The sequence below is a fragment of the Amblyraja radiata genome, chromosome 1 (genome assembly GCF_010909765.2).
Source record: "Amblyraja radiata isolate CabotCenter1 chromosome 1, sAmbRad1.1.pri, whole genome shotgun sequence".
Classification (NCBI taxonomy): domain Eukaryota; kingdom Metazoa; phylum Chordata; class Chondrichthyes; order Rajiformes; family Rajidae; genus Amblyraja; species Amblyraja radiata.
Genome location: NC_045956.1, coordinates 35,199,035 through 35,212,090, shown reverse-complemented (window position 1 = coordinate 35,212,090; position 13,056 = coordinate 35,199,035). Strand labels below are relative to the sequence as shown.

Sequence of the window (13,056 nt, the reverse complement as noted above, 5' to 3'; positions counted from 1 at the left end):
AACTTATAGAATAATGAAAGGCATAGAGTGGGTGTGGAAAGGATGTTTCCACTGGTGGGAGAGTCTAGGACCAGAGGTCATAGCCTCAGAATTAAAGGGCTCTCTTTTAGTAAGAAGGTGAGGAGGAACTTCTTTAGTCAGAGGGTAGTTGATATGTGGAACTCCTTGTCACAGAGGGCTGTGGTGACTAACACATTAGATATTTTTAAGGCAGAGATAAGGGCCTTTCCTACTTTCACGATCTCTACCGAGTTTGCCCTTGACTCATACTCGCAGCATGGTCCTCACGTGGTCGTAGGAGGCCATACGTAGATCGTAGTAGGCTGTGATGCTAGTAGTAGGTACTCGTGGCATCAAGTAGGTCGGGGTGTTTTTCTAGCATTATGAAAAATGTCCACGAGTAAAAAAGGTCGTGAATTAGGTCGTGAAAGTGGGACAGGCCCTTTAGACAAATTCTTGATTAGAACAGGTGTCAAGGGTTATGGGGAGAAGGCAGGAAAATGGGATGAGGAGGCAGAGATCAGCCATGATCTAATGGCAGAGTAGACTCGATGGGCCAAATGGCCTAATTCTACTATAACGTGAACGTGAATTCCACAGATTCTGACTAAAGAAATTGTTTCTCATCTACTTCCAAAGGAACGTTCTTTAATTCTGAGGCTATGACCTCTAGTCCTTGACTCTCCCACTCGTGAAAATATCCTCTCCAGATCCGCTCTATCCAAGCCTTTCACAATTCGGTAAAAAAACCCAGAAGATTTACATGATAAATTTAGACAGCATTCGATTTGACAACTAAAATTAACACAACATTTTACTGGAGACCACAAAGCCTTTTGAAATCGTTTATTGATAACCACATTTTTCATAGGTTTACAAGCACAAAGCATAACATTGACCCAATCTAATTAACACAGTGACATGTAATTTTAAACTGAGGAGTCATACAACACGAACACAGGCCCTTTGGCCCAACTCATCCTAGCTGACCAAGATGACCCATATACCCTTGTCCTATTTACCTTCTCCTTCTAAACGCATCCTACCCATGTACCTGTGTGTAGGAAGTAACTGCAGATGCTGGTTTAAACTGAACATAGACACAAAATGCTGGAGTAGCTTAGTGGGTCAGGCAGCAGCTCTGGAGAAAAGGAATAGGTGACGTTTTGGGTCAAGACCCTTCTTCAGACTGAAGAAAAGTCTCCAAAGATGCTGTCTGACCTGCTGAGTTACTCCAGCTTTTTGTGTCTATCCGTGTACCTGTTTGAATGTCTTAATTATTGTTTTGTTTTGTACCACCTTAATGACCGCCTCTGGCAGTTTGTTCTATAACCTGTGTTGAAAGTTGCCCCTCACCTTATTCGTATTCAATTTTTCCCCTCACCTTAAACCTATGTCCTCTGGTTCTCGATTCTTCTACCCTGGGAAAAAGACTGTACATTTATCCTATCTAATCCCCTTGTGATTTTATACACCCATAAGATCACCCCTCAGCCTTGCACGCTCCAAGGACTAATATACCAGCTTGTTCAACCCCTCGCTATAGCTCATGCCCTCAAGATCTGACAACATCCTTGTAAAGGAGATAGAATAGATTGCTTCTGTCCATTTGCTTTTAGATTGCACTCAAACTTAATGAGACTATAGTGAGTCACTATTCAAAACACATACTAGTAAAACAACTTGGCCAGTACGTCAGAAGAGTCATGATCCAAAACATCGTCTGTCTATTCTTTCTATAGATGCTATCTGATACACTGAGTTCCTCTAGCACTTTGCATTTTGATCAGTATGCACTTGACAGCTAAACATTTTATGAAGCATGGCTTCTTAAATAAATGTTCCTGAGCCATGATACACACATGTTCAGTGAACAGAGCAGATACTTGGTTCAAAACCTAGCATGTCCTAACTAATTGGCAACTACACCAAGGGCAAACTTCACCGAGTAACCCATGCTGAAGCATATGCATCTTTTTTTAAATTTATATAATTTTTTGTTTTATTTCCAGCAATACCCTGGAATCATGCAGATAACTACAAATTTCAAGGTGAACTAAGATTTTTACAGCAAGCGACAGCAAGACGTCTCATAATGTTTGGGTATACAAAAGTTGTACTTCACTCTGGTCAATACATTTTTATTTACTTCAAACCAAACTCAATACGTAGACAAGTAGGAAGGATGTTTGAACAAGCTTCCACTAGAACTGACTTGAGTTTGTCCTTAACGAAGAACAATCCAGTCCTTCAACGAACATCACTCCTCAAATAAAAGTGACTCTCAGTATTCTGGTCATTCAAGACCCATGATCTCTGGGACAGTCAAGGAACTGGGTTAAGGAAGCAATCACTGTGCATGAAAGTATCAATAACTATATTGATTCCCTTTTCCATATTTGTCAGGAGAAACTTTCCATAATTAACATGACTGTCGAGTTATTAAAAAAGGCAAATTACATAGTTATACATTATGGGATGGGGAAAACATCACTTAATAAGGTGGAGAGTAATCACCATATCTCTTGCTCATTTATCCTTCAGGAGTGACATTCAACGTTCAACTCCCATTGTTTCTCAATTGATTTCAGATGTTGCAGTAGTTTTCTCTTCACCGGTTCTCTCATTTGTATGGCTGCCCCCTTGATTTTTACTTCCATCAATATTAGTGATGCAGGTATCACTCGACTGTCAGTTGCACACTGTCCATCTGTACTTGCTGCTGTTCATACCTTCGTGCTGAAATGATGGAAATAATATGTTAACAGATTTTAAATGAATACTGTTATCTTCTTTGTAACTTTATTGGTAAAATACAATACTCCTCATTGAAGTTTCATTTCATCTGGCAAGCGAAAGATGTTTATCAAACGCAAGCAGATTGGACAGCTCTCAGCTGACAGGCTCAAGGTCCAATACACGTCGATGAGAAGATTGTGGAGATTTGGTCTATCGATTAATACTCTATTGAACGTCAACATGTGTACAACAGAGAGCATACAGATTGATTGCATCACGGCCTGGTTCAGCAACTCCAACACTCAGGACTGAAGACTACAGAGAGTGAACAGGTCTATCACAGGTCGTAGTGGTACAAGTGCCTGAAAGCCATGACTTCCAGGTTCACAAACAGCTTCTTCCCAGCAACTATCAGGCTCTTGAACATTTTACTCATCAGCCTCAGTAATTATGATCTAATATGAACTCCATTTTTAATTACACAACAAACTTTGCGTTTCTACTATTATGCCCATCTGGATTTTATGTTATTAATTTGTTGCTTATTGTATATTTGTAATGTATTCATACATATTCATGTATATGTTGATGAGTTGATGTTCAATATAAGGAGGGAATGTTGGGTAATAAATAGCGATGTTACAAAACGTACCTTCAGCGGCGCTGCAGTTCTGCCACTGGCCGTAAGCGCGCCTTTGAGGGGGGGCGGGATTAAAATGCAGTTTTGTACTGCTTATCGGAGGTGGACTTCCTCGGGCTGCTAGCTGCTGAAGAATAATCGATTGGACTTCTGTTCCCGATTTTGTTTTGTTTTTTTATAAATCGCGAGTCAATTTAAGAACGGGACAAAACAAAGAGTAAGTCGTCTATTTTACATATAAACTTGCTTCTTGGGATGGCTTTAATCTAATTTTACGTTGCGAAAATGTGATTTGGGCCCCATACGAACCGGCAGTGATTTTCCTGCCGATATGGAGTTGAAATCCACCGCAAATGCAACGTTCCAATCGATTGCGTTCCAGAAAACCCCACTCGCAAGATGAATTAAATGCTCTTTTTTTTGGACAATCATGTCATAAGAGCATTTAAATCGTCTATATTTTGTGTTATTGTCTACCCATAGTCAATATTTTTATACTAAATATCAGTTTTAGTCCCATATATTGTGCATAAAAATAATAACTTTGATTATATTGAGGATGTTTCTAGATTAATTTATGGGAATTAAACATCCTTCCATCTGGCATATAAATTCATGACAGTGGGATTTAAAAATCACGTTATATTGTGAATTCTTGTGTGAATGGGATTAGTTTGTTATTTGGATACAGGCTATTTTTTTAAATTATCCTTTTCTTAAGAAATGGAATCTACAGGACATTCTTAATGGGAAAGTAGTGGGCAGAAAGGCATATCATGCGTGGTTTGAAGAGCAAAAACTTGTAGTTTACAATGCCAAAATTGAAAAGTTGAGGAAAAACAAGGTGTACAGAGTTGCTTAGTGGTTACAATCTGAGGAGTATGATGATGCTACTGATTATGATATGCCAATGTACCAGCTAGCAACTGATCTTCTCCATAAAGACTTGGTCCATTGCTAGAAATTGTAATTTATTTACCTATCTGTTACGGACTTTCAGCATATAATACAATAATATTAAAGTTCTGATCTTGAGAATATCACATTTTTGAATTTTCAAGGCAATCTGGGTGTTTATTACTATTTCCGTCACCACGGTCAATTTTGTAATTAGCTACAATTAGGTAATTAACTCATTATATGCTTTAATTTCAGGTAATCTAAATAAGATGTTTTATATTTGTTTCAGAATGCTTCAATCTATAATAACTGAAAATTTCATTCACTTAATTTTTAAGAAAGTTATGGGCTTTTGACTGTCCTCGATCACAGCTTTTGTGTTAAGTCAATGGCAAAGATAGGGAACAAGCTGCTCATTTCTGAATATGAAAATGACCATAACGTTTTTAATACTGAAGATATGAAAGTGAATTAGGTGTCAAATTAGCCTTCTTTTTATGCTTTATCTGATGGGATGAATTGCAGACTTGATTTTTTAAATCTCAAAATTGTGTAACATTGCTATAATAAATCTCTCTCTCGTGATCCGGACAACCAGTGTGTAAGTTGTTATTCATTCTGCTGTCCGGAATATAACAAAATTGGCGACGAGGATGGGATAGAGTTTGTGAACTCATCCTTTAAATACAGTGCAGGACTGTTTTGCAACATGCATTGTTGTTTAACATTTTAAACAGTAAATACGGAGTTGTGTCGCAGTTGTTTGCGTGCTGGACACGATAGGCTGCAGATCCTTCTATGCAGGGGACTGTACTTTAAAACAGCAGCTGGACAAATCATTGAGAGTTTGTCAGGCTATCTCTTGTCATAGCAGCAGCCGTGTCAGCAGCTCGTCAGTTTTTTCAACCTTTTTTAATTTTTTCGTATGTTTAAAAGTCTGTTTTTAATGTTTCTTTGTGTGTTATGTGTGGGGGTGGTGTGTGGGGGGTGGTGTGGGGGGGTGAGGGGGAAACCGCTTCGGTCGCCTCCTCCATGGAGAGGCGACTTTTTCCAGGTCGCCTCCCCCGTGGCCTAACATCAAGGATCGACGCGGCCTTTCCCGGAGACGCGCCCGGGGCTTCAGCGGCGGGCGCAGCGTGGACTCTCGATGTGGAGCGGGTTAGCCCTCGCTGGAGGGGAGCGCTCCGTTTCGCTGGCCCGGGGCAGCCGGCAGCCTGAAGTCGCAACCTGAAGCCGCGGTCTGCAGAGCTCCAGCTGGTGCGGCGTCTGCAGCCCGGGATCCTTCGTGGGGAACCCGGGGGAAGAAGAAGCCATCACTGCTGGCCCGCGGCCAACTTCTACCGCGGGCCCGGCGTGGACTTACCATCACCCCTGGAGGGGAGCTTCGACCGCCGGCCCTGCAGTCTACGGTGCTTCTGGCTGCGGCGGGGACTTTAAATCTCGACTGCCGGCCTGAGTTGAGGTCTCCGGTGAGGAAGAGCCGATCATGGACTGACTCTGGACTCTGGTCTTGTCCACGGGGGGGAAATGGAGGAGGACTGGCCAAATTTTTGTGCCTTCCACCAGTGATGAATGCTGTGGTGGATGTTTGTGTTACAGTTTTATTGTGTGTTCTTTATTATTGTACTGCTGCTGACAACCCAAATTTCCACCGACCCTGGTTGTGTGGTAATAAATTATATCTATAAATTATATCTATCTATCTATCTATGTGTATCTACGTGGCAAGATGCCGTCCTTGGGATTGTATAAGATTTTTTTTTTGTCGAGTTATTCAAGCTGAATAGCCTTTCTACAGCTAGGTTTTAGGTGAATTGTTACACCAGAACAGACAGGAAATCGGGGTTTTTGAATGGACAAAAAAAAAAAAGAAGAAAAAAAAGGACGACACGATGGCAGCGTCCACGGGCTACATCGGAAACCTTGGCACTTTTGTCAAGAGTCGAGAGCCGTTCAGCTCCTATATGGAGAGAGCAAACATGTTTTTCACAGCAAACAACATAATGGAGATTAGTGGTGAAGGAGAGATAGTGACTGAAACAAAGCAATTCTGCTCACGGAGATCGGTCCTGAAGTGTACGGCACACTCGTGAATCTTCTTGCAGCCATAAAGGCAAAAGACGTGCCATTCAATGACATTGTGAAGAAGCTGGAGGAGCACTTCAACCCAAAGCCTCTGGAAATTGCAGAAAGCTATAAATTCGGCACTAGAAACCAGAAGCAGAATGTGACAATCAATGAGTACATTGTTGCCTTGAAAAACGTAACTTTGCACTGTAACTTCGGAACCTTTCTTGGATGCGCACTATGCGACAGATTTGTTTGTGGTCTAGTGGATGAACAAATTCAGTCTAAACACGTGAACACTCCAGATCTTACATTCGAGAAAGCATGCAAGATTGCTACCACAATGGAGATGGCATCAAACAATGCTCGCGAGTTTCATCGACCACCGACTGCAGTGGCCGTTTACAGTCACAAGGCAGCGCCTATGGCCAAACCAAGAGGCGTTAAATCAAAACCAAAGTATGGCGGGGAGCCAAGTTCAGCCAGTTGTTATCGTTGCAACGGTAATCACTCATCCCAATTTTGTCAGTTCAAAATGGCCAAGTGCTATAACTGCCAGAAGAAAGGCCTTATCGCCTCAGCATGTCGGGCCGCCAACCAACAATCTGCAGGAAACAAGCGACAACACCAGAAAGGAGTTCACAACTTGGAGATGACCCCAGATGGAAATGAACTTGGGTTGTACACCATTTATGCAACCAAATCGATAAGCCTACAACCAGCCAAGGCAACGAATTTTGAACTACACTATTGATAAATTAGCAGTTAATCGATATGTGTATTGACATGGCAGCAAATTGTTCGGTCATGAGCAAAGACCTGTACGAAACAAAGTTCCCACAGATACCATTATTTGAGAGTAAGGTCAAGCTGAGAACCGACCCGGGCAAAGTTTTGGACACTTGTGGACAAATGAACTGTAAAGTTCAGCATAATGGTCAGTCAGTAACACTGACCATCATAGTGGCCAGCTACAGAAATAAACCAACCCTCCTTAGAAAGGATTGGCTGAGTAGAATACAGTTAGACTGGAAGAACATTTTCAGCATCGATTTGTCCAAATCACGTCTTGAAAACATCATAAGCAAACATGCAAACATTTTTGCTGACAGTTACACGGGCATAACAGGGTACTCTGCACATATTCGACTTAAGCAAGATGTGAGACCTGTGTATTGTCGACCAAGACCTGTACCATATGAACTAAAGCAACAAGTGGAGGAAGAACTCGACAGGTTAGAAAGGAATGGAGTACTCGTGAAGACAGACCAGAGTAAGTGGGCAACGCCAATTGTGGCCGTACCCAAGGCCGACAAAACTGTTCGACTCCGTGGTGACTACAAAGTCACAATCAACCGCCGTTGATGACGTACAATATCTGTTCCCAACCTCGCAAGATCTGTACACAGAACTTAGTGGAGCAAGAGTCTTCACTAAACTGGATTTGTCTCACGCTTACGCCCAACGCAATGTCGACAAGGAAAGTCAGCAGTACTTGACTATCAACACACATAAGGGCTTGTATTAATATACAAAGCTGCCCCATGGTGTGAAATCCTCCCTGAAAATTGTCCAGCCTGTGTGTGCAATGGTAGAACATCTGGAAATCCTTGAGCAAGTTCTCACACGACTGAACTGCCACAATGTCAAACTGCGACAAAGTAAATGTGCATTTGTGCAGTCAGAGGTGGTCTACCTTGGACTCAAAGTAGATGCCAATGGACTTCGCCCTTTGAAGGCAAAAGTGGAAGCAGTAGTGAATGCTTCAAAACCCAACAATGTTTCAGAGCTACGATCATAGGTAGACAAAAATGCTGGAGAAACTCAGCTGGTGCAGCAGCATCTATGGAGCAAAGGAAATAGGCAAAGTTTCGGGCCGAAATCCTTCTTCAGACTGATGAAGGGTGGGGGGGGGTGGGCGGGGAGAAGAAAGAAAAAAGGAAGATGAGGAGCCCGAGGGCTGAGTGAAAGCCGAGAAGGGGAGGAGACAGCAAGGGCTACCGGAAATGGGAGAATTCAATGTTTATGCCACTAGGGTGCAGACTGCTCAAGCAGAATATGAGGTGCTGTTCCTCCAATTTCCTGTGGTGCTCACTCTGTCCATGGAGGAGGCCCAGGACAGAGAGGTCGGATTCGGAATGGGAGGGGGAGTTGAAGTGCTGAGCCACCGGGAGGTCAGGTTGGTTAATGCGGACCGAGCGGAGGTGTTCGGCAAAACGATCGCCAAGCCTACGCTTGGTCTCACCGATGTAGATCAGCTGACATCTGGAGCAGCAGATGCAATAGATGAGGTTGGAGGAGATGCAGGTGAACCTCTGTCGCACCTGGAACGACTGCTTGGGTCCATAAATGGAGTTGAGGGGGGAGGTAAAGCGACAAGTGTAGCATCTCTTATGGTTGCAAGGGAAAGTGCCCAGGGAGGGGGTGGTGCGGGAGGGAAGGGAAGAATTGACAAGGGAGTTATGGAGGGAGCGGTCTTTGCGGAAAGCAGACAGAGGAGATGGGAAGATGTGGCGAGTGGTGGGGTCACGTTGGAGGTGGCGAAAATGACGGAGGACTATTTGTCGTATGTGACGGCTAGTGGGGTGGAAGGTGAGGACTATGGGGACTCTGCCCTTTTTACGAGTGGGGGGATACAATACAACAATACAATACAATTTATTTGTCATTTGAACACCATTGAGGTTCAAACGAAATGTTGTTTCTGCAGTCATACACACAAGAAAGAACCAAGACACAACACAATTTACACAAACATCCATCACAGCGCATCTCCTCCTCACTGTGATGGAAGGCAAAAACTTATCTCTCCCCTGCACTCTCCATTCCCCTCCCGACGTCAGAGTCAAAGCCCCCGGTGGGCGATGGTAATTGTCCCGCGGCCATTGGCGCTAGCAAAGTCCCACAGCCATTCCAAGCCGCACGATGATGTAAGGCCCTGCTCCAGGTACACTTCAACCCCGCAACTCAGACGGGTGAAGTCGCCGTTGCGGAAGCCCCGAAAAGCAGTCTCCCAGCAGGGACCCGCGGGCTCCCGGTGTCACTATCCACCAGACCTGCGGTTGGAGCTCCGAATCTCCGGGGTCAGGTCGCAGCCGAGCGCCACCACAGCTCCATCCGCTCCGAACTCGGCCAGCAGTAGGTGAGTAGGTCCGCAGCTCCGTGACTGGAGCCCCAGGTCGTTCCTGCTGGAGGCCGCTCCACGGTGCTCGGCCCCAACGACAACGGAGACCCGACAAAGAAAAGGTCGGGTTCTCTGTGCAGGGGATAGATTTTAAAAGTTTCCCCTTACCCCCCGCCCCCCACACACATACCCACACACATACACAAAAAAATAAAATAAAAAATACTTTCAAACGAGACAAAAAATAATAAAAAGACAGACGGACTGCAGAGGCCGCTGCGACGTGAGTCGCACCGCCCACCGGAACAGTAAGGATGGGGAGAGAGCAGTGTTACAGTGTATTGAAAAGACCCTGGTGAGAGCCTCATCTATAGTGGGGGAGGGGAACCCCCGTTCCCTGAAGAATGAGGACATTTGCGATGCCCTGGTGTGGAACACCTCATCCTGGGAGCAGATGCGACGTAGACGGAGCAATTGGGAGTAAGGAATGCAGTCCTTACAGGAAGCAGGGTGAGAAGAAGAGTAGTCTAGATAGCCATGGGTGTCAGTGGGTTTATAGTGGATGTCAGTCAGTAGTCTATCACCTGCGATGGAGATAGTGAGGTCAAGAAATGGTAGGGAAGTGTCGGAAATGGTCCAGGTGTATTTGAGTGCCGGATGGAAGTTAGTGGTGAAGCGGATGAAGTCAGTCATTTGTGTGTGGGTGCAGGAGGTAGCACCAAAGCAATTGTCGATGTAGCGGAGGTAGAGGTCGGGGATGGGGCCCTGGTACGCCTCAAAACAAGCGTTGTTCGACGTCCCCGACAAAGAGGCAGGCATAGCTGGGGCCCATGCGCGTGCCCATAGCTACGCCTTGTATTTGGAGGAAATGGGAGGAGTCAAACGAGAAGTTATTGAGGGTAAGGACCAACTCCGCTAGGCGGAGGAGTGTATCAGTGGGCGGGTATAGGTTGCTTCTCCGGTCGAGGAAGAACCGGAGGGCTTTGAGACCATCCTGGTGGGGGATGGAGGTGTAGAGTGACTGGACGTCCATGGTGAAGATGAGGGGATGGGGGCCACGAGAATGGAATGCCCTGAGACGACGGAGAGTATCTGAGGTGTCTTGAATATAGGTAAGGAGGGATTTAACCAAGAGAGATAGAATAGAGTCAAGGAATGTGGAAATGAGTTCGGTAGGGCACGAACAGGCAGAGACAATGGGTCTACCAGGACAGTCAGGTTTGGGGATTTTGGGGAGAAGGTAAAATCGGGCCATGGAGAACGATGAGGTTGGAGGCTCGGGGGGGCAGGGAGCCGGAGTTGATGAAGTCTGTGATGGTGCTAGAGATAGTGGCCTGGTGCTCGTCAGTGGGGTCATGGTCCAGGGGTAAGTCGGAGGAGGTGTCCGAGAGTTGGCGCGTGGCCTCAGCTTTGTAGAGATCGACGCGCCAGACTACCACAGCACCTCCCTTGTCGGCGGGTTTGATAACCCAGTCTGGGTTGTTGCGGAGTGAGTCGATGGCAGTACGTTCATGGGGGGAGATTGGAGTGAGACAGAGGGGTGGAGAAGTTGGGGCGGTTGATGTCACGACGGCAGTTTTGGATTAAAAGTTCTAAAGCCGGAAGGCCATGAGGGGGGGTCCACGAGGAGGGGGTTCGTTGGAGACAGGTAAAGGGATCATCAATAGGGGGCGAAGACTCCTTCCCATGGAAGAACGCTGTGAGGCGGAGGCGACTGTAGAAGAGCTCCAAGTCGTGGTGGGCGCGGAACTCATTGAGGGGGGGACGGAGGGGGACAAAGGTAAGACCTCTGCTGAGGACCGACCGTTCGGTGTCGGAGAGGGGGAGGTCAGGGGGGGGGATGGTGAACACACGGCAGGGATGGGGGTTGGGGCCGGAGGAAGGCAGGTGTGGACTGAGGCCGAGGGGATGTCTGGTGGGGGGGAGGGGGGGGGGGGGGGACGGTGGGTGGTCAGGGGTGGGGGAGTATGAAGACTGTGGTGTGGGTGGGGAAGAGCAGGGGTCACATAGTTTGAGGGGGTTGGGGGGGGATGGTGCAGTTCTATGCACGATTCCTTCTAGATTTAGCAACTGTGCTAAAGCCACTACATCATCTGCTACAAAAAGATGTGAAATGGACGTGGGGAAAGGAACAGCAATGTGCATATGACATCTGCAAGGAAAACTTGACGTGACAAACTCCTTGTTCACTACGATACGACACGTGAGATGAAACTTGCTTGTGATGCTTCAAGTTATTGTGTAGGTGCAGTGATCTCCCACATAATGAATGACGTATAGGAAAAGCCTATTACTTTTGCATCCCGCACCCTATCACCGAGTGAAGGCAATTATGCACAGATAGAAAAGGAAGCACTCAGCATCGTGTTCGGAATCAAGAAATTCCATCAGTTTCTTCTCAGCAGACCATTCACCCTAGTGACTGATCACTAGTCACTACTAGTGATACTTGTTCCCAAGTCAGCTATACCTTCCAAGGCGCCATCAAGGACACAGCGCTGGGTCTCAGTATGACCGCAAGGTTGAGTACAGAAGCTCCAAGTGCAACGCAGTTGCAGATGCATTGTCCTGGTTGCCCCATGAGAACTCTGACGTGGGAAGTGAGAACTCAATCTACACACTGCAAGTTGTAGATTAAGATTTTCCAGTGACTGCAACGGAAATTGCAGCAGAAACAGAGAAAGACACTGTGCTGAAGTGGGTCTATGAACAGACATTGAACAGTTGGACTGAAATCGATAGTGGATTGAACTCAGAGCTGAAGCCTTTCCATAATCGACGCCCTGAATTATCATGTGAGCAGGGATGCATTAAGTGGGGTTAGAGTGGTTGAGAAGCAAAATTATGAATTAACTTCATGCCGAACATCCTGGCATAGTAAGCATGAAGTCAATTGGCAGAAGTTTTGTGTATTGGCCTGGTATTGACAGTGACATCGAGTCACTGGTGAGCAAATGTAGTGTCTGCCAAAATTGCCAGAGTAAACCACCAAAAACACCACTGCAACCCTGGTCATGGCCAAGTAGACCTTTTCAGAGAGTTCATGTAGATTTTGGTGAAAAGGGTAATGATCACTTTCTGGTACTAGTAGATAGTCATTCCAAATGGATTGAGGTTAAGCATATGGGGTCCAGCACATCTACTGAGCGTACCATAGATGAGTTGAGTTCCAGTTTTGCATGCCATGGTTTACCGGAAGAACTTGTTTCTGATAACGGGCCTCAGTTACGTTGAGAACGGTTCAAAGAGTTCATGCTGCGGAATGATGTAAAACACACACTTGTTCCCCCATACCATCTAGCCTCCAACGGGGTGGCGGAAAGGTCTGTTAGAGTTGTCAAAGATGGTCTCAAGAAACAGGTTTTGTAAGGTAGTTCAAAGCTCAACATGAAACATTGTTTGGCTGAAGTACAGAACCACAACACACAACAACAGGTTACTCACCTGCAGAATTGTTGATGAAGAGAAGACTAAGAATACGCATAAGTCTAGAGTTCAACCCAATTTGGCCTTGAGAGTTGAGCAAAAAGAGTTGTCAAAAACGCCACAAAAAGGAGAGGTACTTCAAGCCAAATGAGCAAGTTCG

At 45.5% G+C, this 13,056-nt stretch overlaps 1 protein-coding gene across 1 annotated transcript in view; it reads right to left on the bottom strand.

The window, feature by feature from the left end:
- Window positions 1–831: 831 nt before the first annotated feature.
- Window positions 832–13,056, bottom strand: part of smim19 (small integral membrane protein 19) — a 37,874-nt gene continuing 25,649 nt past the window's right edge. Inside the window, exon 3 of the mRNA XM_033020447.1 lies at window positions 832–2,739. Coding sequence (XP_032876338.1) covers window positions 2,681–2,739 — 59 coding nt within the window. The 3' untranslated portion in view covers window positions 832–2,680. The remainder of the gene's footprint in view (window positions 2,740–13,056) is intronic.